At 35.1% G+C, this 15,952-nt stretch overlaps 1 protein-coding gene across 11 annotated transcripts in view; it reads left to right on the top strand.

Annotated features, from left to right (window-relative positions):
• BLTP1 (bridge-like lipid transfer protein family member 1) overlaps positions 1 to 15,952 on the top strand; it is a 198,236-nt gene that overhangs the window by 98,846 nt on the left and 83,438 nt on the right. For all 11 annotated transcript variants that reach the window (XM_047751650.1, XM_047751649.1, XM_047751654.1 and 8 more), the window contains 6 exons: positions 233 to 473; positions 1,831 to 1,973; positions 4,037 to 4,256; positions 5,003 to 5,161; positions 7,246 to 7,421; positions 10,653 to 10,828. In XM_047751650.1, coding sequence (XP_047607606.1) covers positions 233 to 473; positions 1,831 to 1,973; positions 4,037 to 4,256; positions 5,003 to 5,161; positions 7,246 to 7,421; positions 10,653 to 10,828 — 1,115 coding nt within the window. The remainder of the gene's footprint in view (positions 1 to 232; positions 474 to 1,830; positions 1,974 to 4,036; positions 4,257 to 5,002; positions 5,162 to 7,245; positions 7,422 to 10,652; positions 10,829 to 15,952) is intronic.

The raw sequence follows: 15,952 nt of genomic DNA, 5'->3' as shown, positions 1-15,952 counted from the left end.
GTGGTTTATGACAGAAAGATGAAACATTGTGTTTAAAGATTCAGTTCTGTAGTCAGCTCGAAATACTGACTCACTTGTATAACCTTAGATAAATTACTTAACATGTAACTTTTAGTTTCCTCATCTCTAAATGGTAGTTGTGATATTTAAATGAATAAGTATATGTAAAACTCTTAAATAGTAACTTTTTGTCACAGTAAGATTACTCCTAACCATGTCATTCTTTTCACAGAGTGATGGCCTTCCTGCTTTGGTAACTCTGAAGAAAGGTTTAGTTGCACTGGCAAGGCAGTGGATGAAGTTTATTGTGGTGACACCAGCCTTTAAAGGAGTTAGTTTACATCGACCAGCTCAGCCCCTGAAACCTCAATCAGCTGTGGACCATGAACATGAAGATGGCCTTGGACTGGACAATGGAGGTGGTCTTCAAAGTGATACTAGTGCTGATGGAGCAGAATTTGAATTTGATGCAGGTATTTTTCTAATATATTAGCTAGATATTATGTATTTAGTAACATAATACATGTGGTAATTTTAATAACTTCTGCCCCAAATTTGAAAATGTCGTGGTTTAGTTATACCAGTATGATTTGTATTAGTCCAAGTAAATAGTAACGTTGGAATCTTTACAGAGACTTGACTTTTAAATTTAGTTTTGTGAAGTAGAGTAGATTTTTTTTCTCCTAATCTATCCAGTACAATTAGCAGACATATTTGTATAATTAGAATGCTTTGAGTGAAACTCACGAATTTCTTTTTGAAACTTATATTTGTATTTGTCTATTTATCATTCTCTCTAGCTACAGTCGTTTAAAGGAGCCTTTGAATTTTGCCTGTTTAATTCTGAATGTGTATAATGCTCTAGAGGTATGCATTCAGCCTACAAGTCTGTCACCATAGTGGCTCTTTCAGAAAACAGGTTATAGATATGCATTTCAGAAATATACATGCATACTTTAATGCTTTTTCAAAAGTTATTTTTTATTATGTAGTATTCAATTAAAATTTGTGATTCAAAAAAAATAGTAAAAAGGACCATGGAAATGGGACAGTAGTCTTAAAATTAGAGCTTTTAGAATGTTGACACATAATACTTTACCAAGCTTTTTTTAAAGTTAAAAAAAGACCTTTGTATTTAACAAATGAATATGTTATGAGAAATAGGCTGTTTTATTATTTATTTTGAAAGATTACCAGTGTACATAAAAATTGAAAGAACAATGTAGTAAACATCCCTTCTAACTATCTGCAGATGCCTAGATTAATCTGTGAACATTCTGTACTTTCTTCAGCTTAATTGAATTTTTTGTTTTGTTCTGTTTTTTGTTTTTTGTCTTTTTAGGGCCACACCTGCAGCATATGGAGGTTCCCAGGCTAGCAGTCAAATCAGAGCTACAGCTCCTGCCCTATACCACAGCCACAGCGACACAGGATCCGAGCCGTGTCTGTGTCCTACACCACAGCTCAAGTCAAAGCCAGATCCTTAACTCACTGAATGAGGCCAGGGACCTAACCTGCGTCCTCATGGATGCTAGTCAGATTTGTTTCCACTGAGCCATGACGGGAACCCTGCTGAATTGGTTTTTGATATCTATACCATTTGGGTGGCATGTCTGAAAGATTGAGTAGGAGCTATCTGTTCTTTTCTTGAGACTGAGTGAGAAGATTGGAATTTGTAGAATAAAAGAGGAGTGAATATTACAGAAGAGGCTACATTAATTTGTCAAGAAATATGAAAAATTGAGTTCAGTTATACCACCAGAAACATTGGAGTTGATATTTCAAAAAAATGATAATCCATAGTCCACTTGCTCTTTTGGACTGTTTCAGCCACAGTCAGTGAACACACAATGCTACTGGAAGGAACAGCCAACCGGCCTCCACCTGGCAGTTCTGGACCTGTAACTGGAGCTGAGATAATGAGGAAACTTTCTAAGACTCATACCCATAGTGACTCTGCATTAAAAATAAAGGTACCTTGCTGATATTTTCTGTTACAGAGTTGATTTACAGAGAAGACCTAAACTTTTGTTATCTCAGATGTAAATATTAATCTACCCTAAATGTACAAATAGTATTTTTATTTTGAAATTAATGTGATTAGGGAGTTCCCATCATGGCGCAGCAGAAATTAATCTGACTAGGAACTATTAGGTTGCGGGTTCAATCCCTGGCCTTGCTCAGTGGGTTAAGGATCTGGCCTTGCCCTGAGCTGTGGTGTAGGTGGCAGAGGCTGCTCGGATCTGGCATTGCTGTGGCTCTGGGTATAGGCCAGCAGCAACAGCTCCAATTAGACCCCTAGCCTGAGAACCTTCATATGCTGCGGGTGCAGCCCTAAAGAGACAAAAGACCCCCCCCAAAAAAAATTAATGTAATTAGTAACTTTTCGTGTACACAGTTCTTTGAAAATTATATCAGTAGTAATTAATTAATAGTAATTAATACTGAACAAGGACTACTTTAACTACGAAGCCTTAGGGCTCTTTTCAATTTATTGAATATTGTAATCTCTAAAATATAATATTGAAAATGTTTATCAGCTTATAATTATTAGTTTTAATGAGAGACCTTATAGGTAGTACATGATCAATCAACAGTTTCAGTTAGGCTGTTTCATGGTTTTAATTACTTTTTTTATTTTAAGAAATTAACCAATGCTAGATAAGACTTATGTATAAATAGCAAAGTGGTTGACTGCTACTTTAGTAGCTAGACTGCCTTGGTTTTAATCCTGCCTCTGTCACTTTGTTGCTTTGTGACTGGACAAGTTATTAAATGCACTGTGTGTCAGTTTCTTCACATGTTAAAAATGGAGAATATAATAGTAATCTCCTTCAGAAGGTTGCTGTAAGAAATAAAGTTAACACATGAAAAATACTTAGAACAATACCTGGCACATAGTAAATAACAACAATGTGGGAATTATTTTTTGGTAGTTTCTTTTTCTTAACTGAAAACAAAAGGTAATTTGCTTTGACAGTACGGATATATAATCTTTTTTAAAAATCTATATATAATCTTAAATTCATACCAAGAGTTCTTTCGGTAAATGGTAATTTTGACTATATTAAAATATAAAATATCTACACAGAAAAAACAATACATTGTAAACAAAATAGAAAGACATATAACAAAGGGCTATTTTTCTAATATGTAAAGATTTCCTCCTAATCAAAAAAAGAGCACAACCAAATAGAAAATAATTAAAGGCAGTTCACAGAGAAACACACACACACACACACACACACACACACACACACACACACACACACACACACATGTGTACAGTTTGGACTATAAGGCTTATTCTGTTTCTGCAGTACATTTACAAGGTGAGGACACTTTAAATTCTCAATTCCTTCATCCGTCTCACACCTTTTATTCCTGGTTGATATTTTTTTCATATTTAGACATTTGCTGTTAATGTTGTTCTCTCTCAGAAATGTTTTGGAACATTCCTTTGTTTATGGATTACAAAAGTCCTCCAAAATATTGAAATCATAAGTGCTTTGTTATAGATACCTGCTTTTCAGGATCTTTCTGTCTGCATAGTATTTCTTTGTACTGTTTGAAACAGACCTGGAATTTTAATCTTAGCTGTTGATAGAGATAGGAAAATTCTGTAATTTTTTGTTTTTTTTCCCTCAGAGAATTGCTGGAAATTGTTTTTGGCATATTAGAGCTCTACAGAGAATCAAGTCTTAACATAGAAATGCATTATCAAAGTACTAAGAGGAGTATATATAGTATTAAGAATTTTGGGCTAGAAGTCTTGCCACCAGATTTCCTCTTCAGATTTTAAAGGGAGTTAATCATTGTTAACATTAAGTAGATGATAGTAAATGTTGTCCTTTGTTTTGTACTTTAGAGTTTAAAATCTTATTACATACACTGGAGATTCACCACAATTTCTGATAGACACTACAGTTGTTTCAATGTGAACAATAAATAGCAGTAATAAAAACAGTATGTAGTTGTGATTGTCAGCAGTCATTTTTATGTGCATAAGAGTGAGCCCCATGTTGTGTCTTTGTAGGGCATTCACCCATATCATTCTCTGAGCTATACCAGTGGAGACACTGCCACAGATTCTCCAGTGCATGTCGGACGTCCTGGAGTGCCCATTAAGGAGAGTCCAAGGAAGGAGAGCCTACTCAGCTACCTGACTGGAAGCTTTCCAAGCTTGCACAACCTCCTGGAAGGGACTCCTCAAAGAAGTAGTGCAGCGGTGAAAAGTAGCTCCCTAACGAGAACAGGTATATCCTTAGTTTTGACAATTTGGAGTTTACTTCTATGGGGAAATTAAAAAAATAAAAACAGGACTTAAGTTTGTTTACATATATAGTTTGGTTTCATAACTTGTCTTTTGTATTATACCTTATCTTTGAAAAAGTATTTTGGGAAACTGTTCTGTTTATACCTTGTTGGTGTCTCATGCCCTTAGTTTGCGTTTTTAAGTTGCAGCACTTGCTGTTACTCTCAACCTAGGGTGTTAAGGGATGTTGCCTAGGCCAGCCAACAGAAAATTTCTTCCTATTATAATAAAAATAAATTATTTATTTAATGCCTTAATATCTAAGTATTTATTTATTAATGCCTTAATATCTAAGTATCAAGAACATGCAGTGAGATTAAAGACATGTAAAGAAGACATAGTTTAATCTGACTTTTCAAAAATAATTACAGGAGTTCCTATCAGGCTTAGTGGTAACGAGCCTGACTAGTATCCTTGAGGACACGGGTTCAGTCCCTGGCTTTGCTCAGTGGGTTAAGGATCCGGTGTTGCTGTGATCTGTGGCATAGGTCGCAGACCTGGATCGGGTCTGGTATTGCTGTGGCTGTGGCACAGGCTGGCAGCTAAAGCTCCAATTCAACCCCTAGCCTGGGAACTTACATATGCCACAGGTCTGGCCCTAAAAAGACAAAAAAAATTTTACATAAATCACATTTTCTACTCTTTAGTACATAATTATTACTATAATTAATAAAACTTTATTTTCAGGAAATGCAATGGCCACTGATATGTTATCTGAACACCCTTTATTATCTGAGCCATCATCTGTGAGTTTCTATAATTGGATGTCAAATGCTGTGGGTAATCGAGGAAGTGTGGTACAAGAATCTCCAGTTACAAAATCAGGACACAATAGTCTTCCAACAGGTATTGGAATCACATTATTTTACTACCTGTCTAAGAGATACATGTAAAGTTATAATGAAATACTGTTTTTCAGAGAATGCTTAAAAAAAAACTCAAATGTTTTAAGTGCTGTTTAATTGAAACGGGCCCATTTATGAAATACTTTTTGGAAATCTTGCAGTTGAGAGAGTTGTAAGCCATCCCTCAGTGTTCTTATGAAAAGGAAGATATATTAAATGTGAGACTGTATATAATTTAAAGAGTTTAAAACTTGCATTTAATGTGGCTGGTTTAATTTTCAAAACACTAAAAGGAGGTAAAAAAGAAACACTAAGTCAGAGTTCCCACTTTGGCTCAGGTTAAGAACCTGATGTTGTCTCTGTGAGGCTGTGGGTTCGATCCCTGGCCTAGCTTAGTGGATTACGGATCTGGTGTTGCTACAAGCTGTGGCATAGGTCACAAATGCAGCTCGGATCCTTTGTTTCTGTGGCTGTGTTGTAGGCCTGCAGCTGTGGCTCTGATTTGACCCCTAGCCCTGGAACTTCCATATGCTGCAGGTGTGGCTGTAAAAAAGAAAAATTTTTTAAAAATACAAAATATAACTACAATATCATGTACCTACAATTCAGAAAATATTTTCAGCTTATCCAGATTCCTCAGAGAATTTAGGAAGAGTATATAAACTAGGATTTATATACTGTTTATGGTTACTGAAATATTTAATTAAATCTGCAAGTGTACTAAAAGGAGTAAAATATGATTCTTGCCCTTAGGGAGAAAGACAAATGAGGAAAAATTATTAATTAAAAAAAATACTTATAAGTAGCAAGAGAACAGGCAGGAAATTCACAAGAAAGTATTGGTGACTGGTTCCAGTAACATAAATGGAGCTATCCTTTCTTCTATTTTTTTCCTATTTATCCAAATTTACTTGATGCCTGTTCTATTTTTCTTGTAAAATGCATATATATTTTTAAATCATTTCCCCAATACAATTTTTTTTCTACTGTACAGCATGGTAACCCAGTTACACATACATGTATACATTCTTTTTTGTCACATTCCCTCTTGCACTGTTGGTGGGAATGTAAGCTGGTACAACCACTATGGAGAACAGTATGGAGGTACCTTAGACATCTATACATAGAACTACCATATGACCCAGCAATCCCACTCTTGGGCATATATATTTTTTAAAAGTTATGTGAACTAGTTTGATCCTAGTTACTGAGGGCAACTGAAATTAATCAGGGTAACAGCTGTTTGGATCACTTGTAAATTCTATTCGGACGAAAATATGAAATTATTGAAAGTGGTTGACATGTGACTACCTACTCAGTCCCCCTCCACCTTTTTCTGTTTTTTGTTTTTTGTTTTTGTTTTTTTTTTTGCTAGTGTGTGGACCACTTTTGAATCTGAAACCAATCCTAATTCTGACTATAAGAACACTTAATACATGCTAGTTCTTGGTATTGGCCCTTGGTTGAAGATAGAAGGATGATGCTTCTACCAGCTTTCAGCACTTTTCTGAGCTAGTCTCACTACACGGAGTTTAAATTTCAAGAGAACCAGAGGGAACATTTTCTTTCTCTCATAGGTCCTTTGCCCTATGGAGTTAGAGGATAAAGTTTGTACAAAAGAAGGAAATAGTGCCATTTCAGTTTTGTTCTGCCTGAGAAAAGCATACTTCGGGAAAAATTTATATGTGGGATTCTATGTCACCTATGATTCCTTCCCTGCTGCAGCTGCTTTGGTAGCTCTGCTGTTGTCTAGTTCTGTTCCTCATTGCAAAGCTAATGGGATATCAAATACTTTTCAAGTATCTTAAGCCCTAAAGTTTTATATGTTGGACTTACTGGCTCTAGTACATACTTGTATGTACTTGGATGACTAATATATTCTGAAAATTCAGCTTAATTTCATTTTTTTATTAATAAATCATGTCTGTAAAATAACCTGAAAGTTTTTTTTTTTTTCCCTTCTCAATTTAAATGGTCTGGTAATATGATTATATTACAGGTTTCATAAGTTTACTTTGCTGTGCCCTTTTATGTTGTTTTCATTTCCCAATAATATAGATTTTATTTTTGTACACTTACTGTTAGGTGTTGCACCCAACCTTCCTACAATACCCTCGGCATCGGATTTCAACACTGTCTTATCTAGTGACCAGAATACTTTGGATGGGACACATTCTCAACATAGCACTAGTCAGGATGATGTGGCAGGTGTAGAAGAAGCCAATCAAGGATTTCCTGCTGTACAGCTTGCTGATGCTCAGGTGAGCCAGTCTTTTTTCCCCTAATTATAATTACCCCTTATTAGGCAGTACTTAGCAGCTGGAACCATCATGTATGTGCACCTTGGAATTCTAGTGAAAATTTTTTTCCTTGCCTGTCCGCCTAAAAATTTCGTGAAAAAAGGAGGAACCTTTTAAAAAGTACATGGGTTAGAGTTCCCATCATGGCTCAGCAGGAAACGAATCTGACTAGCATCCATGAGGACACAGGTTTGATGCCTGGCTCTCTCAGAGAGTTAAGGATTTGGCATTGCCTTGAGCTGTGGTATAGGTCGAAGATGCTATTTGGATCCTCTGTTACTGTGGCTGTGGTGTGTAGGCCAGCAGCTACAGCTCTAATTCAACCCCTAGCTTGGGAACTTCCATATGCTGCAGATGCGGCCCTAAAAAGACAAAAACAAACAAACAAAAAGTACATGGGTTAATTATAAGTACAAATTAAGCATCTGTATTAAACCAAAGAGTGGCATATAGTTAGTTTTATCATAAAGCAACATTTTTGTTATTGGGAGTCAGAGATTGGCTAAATAACATGACTAGAAAATTAAATTTAATCACTTTTATTTCCTGTAGTCTTTAGTACTGTGTTAAGACTTGAGTGAGCAATGGAGAGGCATTGAAGATTTTAGAGCAGAGGAATAAAGTGCCTAGAACTGTACGTGTAGAAATATTACATGGGTAGTAGTGTGTTAGATGGATGGAAGTGGAGAAACTAGAGGTGAAAAGATGAGTTAATGAAATAGTTCACACAAGTTTAATGAAACTTTTAGCTTATTAGATGATTATGGCTTTGATAAAGTAAAGGAGAAATATTTGTGGAGATGTTACTTAATTGACTAAATGTAGAAAGTGGGGTACAAAATCCTCTGAAATGTACGTTTTAGTTTGAGTGACCATAAGGCAAGTGGGGGAGTGAAATACGGATATTAAGAGGAGTTATTTTTTTCAGATTGAAAGAGGACTTGAGCATATTTATGTACTTGAGGGGAATTAGGAAACTCCTGATTTAAAAAAAAAAAAGGAAAAAAGAGTAAACTGATAGAGAAAGATGAGAAGTGTTGCAATTTAGAGTCATTTATAGAGAGGGATGCTTTTAGACATAAAAAGCAGATTTTCTTCTGAGAATTTTGGGATGGCAATAAGGATAGTTCCTAACTGTACAGATAAGTTTGCAAAATTTGTAGCTTCACTTTTCTCTCACAAGAGGAGGTGATTTATGTTAAAAAATGTGTCAGGCACTTTTAAATTTTCTTGAGATTTACTTCACTAATACATTGGAGTAGATTTTAGGGACTCACTTTTTTTAAAGAGAAAGGGAATAAATATATTTTTGTTTGTGTGGGCCTGTATACATATCCATTGTATTTATTAGAATCTAATATGCTTTTTTAGCGATAACTATAATATTTTACATGTAAGATTCTAAACTCTGCCAGAGACATTATCATTAAATAACACAACAAATAAACCGTGTAAGGTGATTTAGATAGATGAAAAGGTAGGAGTGAATGTGAAAGAGAGCTTACCACATACCCCCAGAACAATTGCCAGCTAGTACTGAGAGTCTAGTTATTTAGGTTAGTAGTAGTGAACACAGTGATATCATTCCTCTCATTGTCCTTAGCAGCTCATCTATAGGAGTAGAAGAGGATTGATCAAAAGCAGATGTAGCAAGAAAAATGAGGTGATGAGATGTAAGTTGTTAAAATGCAGTTCAAGCCAAGATTGGCAGGGGATGGGGGGAAGGAAATGATATCACTTGAAACATAGCATTGGTTATCTACATGGCCAAGGAAGTCATTCAAGATGAGAAACTGGGATAGAAGAGAAGAGAACCCAGGTCGTGATGGGTTTGGAGGAGGCATAAATGGATGACAAAGATTAGGAAAGGTAGAGTGTGGTTTGAACCTGAAGAGGGAACAGTTTTTCCATTAGGACTAAAGAGAAAATCTAAGAAAGAATAAGCCAAGCAAATATATAAGGGAAAGAAAAGTTCTGAGTTTCCAGTGTAGGTGAAATTGTTTGAATTCTCTCATTCTAGGCCTTCAGACCTTCACAAGAGTACAAACAAATGAGAAGACTGAGAGACAAGTGAAAATGTGGACTTGGGTCTCATTGCATAAATGGCACTTGTCCGTTTTGATTGAATTTTTAAGCTTTAGGAAAAGATCACTAAGTGAGAATGTGCAGAGAAGAGTTAAAAGGGGGTCAGGAAGGAGTTCCCGTCGTGGCGCAGTGGTTAACGAATCCGACTAGGAACCATGAGATTGCGGGTTCAGTCCCTGCCCTTGCTCAGTGGGTTAACGATCCGGCATTGCCTTGAGCTGTGGTGTAGGTTGCAGACTCGGCTCGGATCCCGCGTTGCTGTGGCTCTGGCGTAGGCCGGTGGGTACAGCTCCAATTCAACCCCTATCCTGGGAACCTCCATATGCCGCGGGAGCGGCCCAAGAAATAGCAACAACAACAACAACAACAAAAGACAAAAGACAAAAAAAATAAATAAATAAAAATAAAAAAAAAATAAAAGGGGGTCAGGAAAAGCATTGGATAGATAGCACCTAAATTTAGCCTGTGGAAGGAGGAAAAGGGACCATTTAGCTAAGAATGAATAGTCAACAATTGTAGTGATCAGCTGTTGAGTACATATAGTTGCTTGTCTCTGGGTGCGCTCTTAGTGACTATAAAATTAATTTAGCTAGATGTTTAGTCTAGCTAAATTAGTCTTATAGTCTCAGCATATATTATATGTAAAGGAAGTTCTTTGTCAGAAAATAAATGTTAAATGACTTTTATAGCCAAGGGATACCACTTAAAAATAGATCGGATAGTTATAGCATATGTATCACAGGAAACTGATCAACTTTTGTGAAGCTTTTATACCAGATTTTTATAGAAACACAGTATTCATGCCTTTTTTAAAAGCAAGAAGTAGAATGATTTAAACTAATTCATAATTTTATTTGCCTTGTACTTTTACTCAAGCAAGATCAAAGAATCTTTGTCCTTATGATTAATTTGAGGATGAGTGACACATAGTAGGTGATCAAAAATACTGTTAACTTTTTAAGTAAAATTAGAGCTATACCTACTATACAAAACCTTTCTTTTTCTTTGACACTACAGTAATAATATGTACTGAGGTAAAGTGTAAGAAAAAAGCCACAGTAAATGATGAATGATAAATTGAACTACTACAAATGTCATGTCTTTTAGGTTGTTTTCAAACCTCTTCTGAGTCATACAGGGATTCAGTCACAGGATGCAATGCCACTTTGCTACCGAATGTACTTTGGGGAACACCTTTCATTTTCGGGGACTTTGGACTGCCTTAGAGCAGATATCGTGGATTCAGACACAGCCAAGGAGAGAAAAGGCAAAAGAGCAAGAAGGTATCTTGAATTGCTAATGTTTTTATGTAAAACTTTGTACAAAAGTTATAATACCTGTTTTTTTAACTTTGCTTTCATCTCATGCTGATGTGGAAATAATTTTAATGACTTAATGAGAAGATAATTTTAACTTAACAGAAATAGTAGCCACATTTTCTTAATAACCTGTTTATGACTAGTTTCTGAGGCTTATTTTTAGGCATATTTTTATAAGATTTTAGCACACTCATGAGGGTCAGCCAAAGCACATATGTTGATATATACACTTATAATTTATTTACTGGTGCATAGTTTAATTTTTATGATCTTATGGGCTTTAATTTTATATATTATCCTTAGAATTTATCCCTAACCTCCTTTCTGAGTTGACTTGTAGTAGGTTGTATTTTCTGGGGAAGAGAATCGAGGTCATGTGAGTATAGCCATCAAAAACATACATAAAAATACTAAATATAGCATGGTAAAAAGAACCATCCTTTACTGCCATTCTTTATCATCACAGGTAGCTCTTCAGTTTCTTTACTGCTTTAGTAGGAAATAATATCTGCACTAATAAGATTGACTAATTTTTTTTGAACTTGGAATTTTTCAAGTTGGATGGTCTTGGTACAGTTTATAGGAAGAGTTATTTGCAACTATCTTGATTTTATCCAATTTCTGCTTTAGCAAGCTGGTATATTAAAAGTAAAATGCACATATATCCAACATATAGCTAAGTGAAATTTATTTTTCATTGGAATTAGACTATTTAAAAAAATAATTTTAGCAAAATCAGTTATAGAAAATTTCATGGCAATTATGTATAGAAAGATACAGCTTTCATAAATTTTGTTTTAGGTGTAACTATCTTAGAATTTCTAGTGACACAGGAACATAGAAATTGCATTTTTTTTTCCACTAAACACAAAATAGTCCTTGCTTTTCACAATAGTGTGGTACTGTAAGAATGACTATGCAAGCTGAAATACTACAGGTATGACCTTGGTGATGATTAAGATTAATGGGGAAAAATTACCTTTGTTCTGTGACCTGGAAAAATGTTTGTCAAAACATTAAAAATTCTCTTACTGTTCATTGTAACTGTGTAGGATTATAAAGAATATGGTCAAACTAATTGTTTGTTCATATAATTTAAAACATTAGAAACATTGAAAGTTAAAGTATTTTCTTTATTTTCTTTCTTTCTTAAAAACTCATCAAAGGGTAGTTTGTATAGTTCTTGCCATTTTATCATTGTGTAACTTACAACACAGAATGAACATCTTTTCTATGCCTTGGCAAATGTCATAGTTGATTCTCAGTATTGATCAGTGTCCAGTATTTTACCTTTGTACTTTCAGTGTCATGAAGTATCTTTAAGATATCTTTTTACGAGGAAGTTTTTTGGCCACATCACTTTCCTTGGGATATCTTTGTCCTTTTTGTCACAACCATTTCCTCTCTGTGCCAGTAAGTTTACCGAGTTGCTCTAGTTGCATAACTAGAATTTCTACAACAGAGGAATTGTCAACATTTTCTTTTTTTTTTCCTTTTCTGTCTTTTCTAGGGCAGTTCCTAGAGCACATGGAGGTTCCCAGGCTAGGGGTCTAATCAGAGCTGTAGCCGCCAGCCTACATCACAGCCACAGCAACGCAGGATCTCCGAGCCTCGTCTGCAACCAACACCACAGCTCACGGCAATGCTGCATCCTTAACCCACTGAGCAAGGCCAGGGATTGAACCCGCAACCTCATGGTTCCTAGTTGGATTCGTTAACCACTGAGCCATGATGGGAACTCCCAACATTTTCATACTAAGTTTTTTCTTCTATAACTCCATTTACTTTTTTAAAATTTAATTTTTATTGAGGTAACATTGATTTATATCATAATGTAAGTTTCATGTGTACAACATTATATTTCTACTTCTGTATATACCACTGTGTGCTCACTACCAAAGGTTTAGTTTCCTTTTGTCACCATACAGGTGATCCCCAATTTGCCCTCCCCCCCCTTACTCTCAGCCTCTTCTTCTGTGGGGCCACTACTTTGTTCTCTTTATCTGTGTGTTTGTTTTTGTTTGGTTTGGTTGAAATCATATGGTATTTGTCGTTCTCTGACTTATTTCACTTAGCATAATGCCCTCAAGGTCCATCAATGTTGTCACATACGGCAAGATTTCATCTTCATCTCTTTCTCTCTCTGCCTTTTTTTTTTTTTTTTTTGCTTTTTAGGGCCGTACCTGTGGCATATGGAAGTTCCCAGGCTAGGGATCAGATCAGAGCTGCAGCTGCTGGCCTGCACCACAGCAACACTGGTCACCTTTTTTATGCTGAGTGGTATTGGGGGGGGGGTGTGTGTGTGTGTGTGTGTGTGTGTGTGTGTGTGTGTGTGTGTGTGTGCGTGTGTGTGTTTACACACCACATCTTTGTTCATTGATGGGCACTTAGGTTCTTTTCATAACTTGGCTTTTGTAAATAATGCCATGATGAAAATATGGATGCATATATCTTTCTGAATAAGTGTTTTGTATTCTCTGGGTAAATACCCAGAAGTAGGATAGCTGGCTCACAAGGCAGTTCTTGTCTTAATTTTGGGGTGAATATCTGTATTGTATTCCATAGTGGTGCACCAATTTATATTCCCACCAGCAGTGTACGAGGACTCCCTTTTCTCCACATCCTTGCCAATAGTTGTTATTTCTTATCTTTCTGATGATAGGTATTCTGACAGACAAGAGGTGATACCTTATTTTGTTTTTTATTTATATTTCTCTAATAATTAGTGGTGTTAAACATCTTTTCATGTGCCTGTTGGCCATCTATATATATAATTTGGAAAAATATCTATTTAGATCTTCTGCCCATTTTTAAACTTTTTTTTAATTGTTCTTTAAATATTCCTCTTATCAGATATATTATTTGCAAAGATCTTTTCCCATTCAGTAGGTTGTCTTTTCATTTTGTTGATGGCTTCCTTTGCTGTGCAGAAGCTTTTAATTTGATGTAGTTCCATTAGTTTATTTTTACTTTTGTTTCTTTTGCCTCAGGAAGTATATCAGAAAGGTCTTGCAAAGACCAATGTCAAAGAGATATATTGCCAGAGTTTTCTTATAGGAGTTTTCTGATTTCATGTCTTACATTCAAGTCTTTAGTCATTTGAGTAGATGTTTGGGTGTGGTATGAGGTAGTGGTCTAGTTTCTTTCTTTTCTTTTTTTTTTCTTTTTGAATCTGACTGTCCAGTTCTCCCCACACCATTTATTGAAGAGCCTGTCCTTCTCTATTGTATATTCTTTGCTTCTTTATCATGAACTAATTTTCTGCATATGTGTAGGTTTATTTCTTGGCTTTCAGTTCTGTTCCGTTGATCTATGTATATCTGTTTTTCTGCCAATACCATTCTGTTTTGATTACTTTAACTTTGTAATATAGGATTATGGTGCCTCCAGCTTTGTTCTTTTTTTTTTGTCAGGATTGCTTTGGCTATTTGGGATCTTTTGTAGTTCTGTGTAAATTTTAGAATTCTTTGTCCTGTTGCAGTGAAAAATGTTATTGTGATTTTGATAAGGATTGTGTTGAATCTGTGATTGCTTTAGGTAACATGGACATTTTAACAGTGTTAATTCTTCTGGTCTATTAGTACAGAATATCTTCCTCTTTATTCGTGTCTTCAGTTTCAACACTGTCTTATAGTTTTTGGTGTACAGGTCTTTCATGCCCTTGGTTTAATATATTCCTAGGTAATTTATTCTTTTTGTTTTGATTGTAAATGGGGTCGTTTTCTTAATTTCTCTTTCTGTTAACTCACTGTTAGCATATAGAAAGATAACAAAGTTTTAAATGTTTATTTTATACCCTGTGACTTTCCATTTACTTCTAATTGAATTTCATCACCAGTATTATCATTTTTCTGTTTTGTTGCACTTTCATCTTTGCTGTCCAGTTCTCTCTTGATTAACCATTTTTCTAAAATGTCATATGAATTTATCACAAGAAGGCAGTACAACTACATGCTTTACTGTCTGTGTGTAAAATGAATAACAAATGTGCATTGAGCAATCACTGACAGACTGGCAGAAGTGATGTGCCTGGTCAATGACTATGAGTTATATCTATTATTTATATAGTGATTTGTGGACCAAAGAGCTAGCAGCAAGTTTATACTATATGCTGTTATTCGCAGTGAATTATAAATAAAATTTGAACCATGTTTTTGGGGTCTAGTGTTACTTAACTTTAAATTTTGGTAACTGAAGTCCATTCCATTGGAATCATCAAATCCAGACACTGAAACATTAATGCCTGCTTATGCTCCTTGATTAGAGTTTAAAATTCTTAGTTAAATTTGTATTCTAGTTGCAGTAGCCAACTTTCATATACATGTATTTTTAATAATGTATATAATATACATTAAAATGTAAAATATATAAAATGGTGTGTATATGCATATAGTATATGTATCATCATAAATATAATTAGGTTATGCATAATTATATAATATGATTAAATACATTAGATTATATTGCCAGCAGGCTACACCTTCATCTGACCACACATCGCTTTTTATGTTCCCAGAGAAATTCTTCAAGTGCCTTTGAACTTACTGTCTTTGGTCTAGCCGAACCTAACATTCCTTTTAATTTTTCTATGCTCACATCAGCTCTGAGTGTTCTACATTTCTATTAGTAGCTGTGGTTTTGCTTTTGTTTCTCAGATCTCCTGTAACTCTGCCTTAAACTCTTATTTATTGGGAAGCCTTTGTCACAGTATATGTTTCCTGGTCACTGATTTCAGTCCTATCAGGGCTTTTTTTTTTTTTGTAGCACATTGTCCATTCTGCTAATTATTATACATTACTGTTGGATTTTTGCCTTCTTGTATAAACATGTTTATCTCTCTTAGCCTATGAAGCCAGAAAAAATTATTAAATCATTTAACATAGGTCCTGGCATGTAGTAAGTCCTCAGAAATATTAGTTTTCTTATATCTTTGCTGTCTCCAATTAAAGTAGTTGAAAATATTAGGGACTTAATATATATTTAATTTTATTTTTAGTTTTAACCTGTCTGGCTGATTTTGCCTTAAATGACTGCTTCATTAAATGCCCAGATTTTTTTTTTTTTTAACTTGGATCTCTTTAAGACTTT

Source organism: Phacochoerus africanus, chromosome 10 (assembly GCF_016906955.1).
Source record: "Phacochoerus africanus isolate WHEZ1 chromosome 10, ROS_Pafr_v1, whole genome shotgun sequence".
Lineage (NCBI taxonomy): Eukaryota > Metazoa > Chordata > Mammalia > Artiodactyla > Suidae > Phacochoerus > Phacochoerus africanus.
Note: the sequence above shows the minus strand (reverse complement) of the source record. Positions and strands in the feature narration are given on the sequence as shown.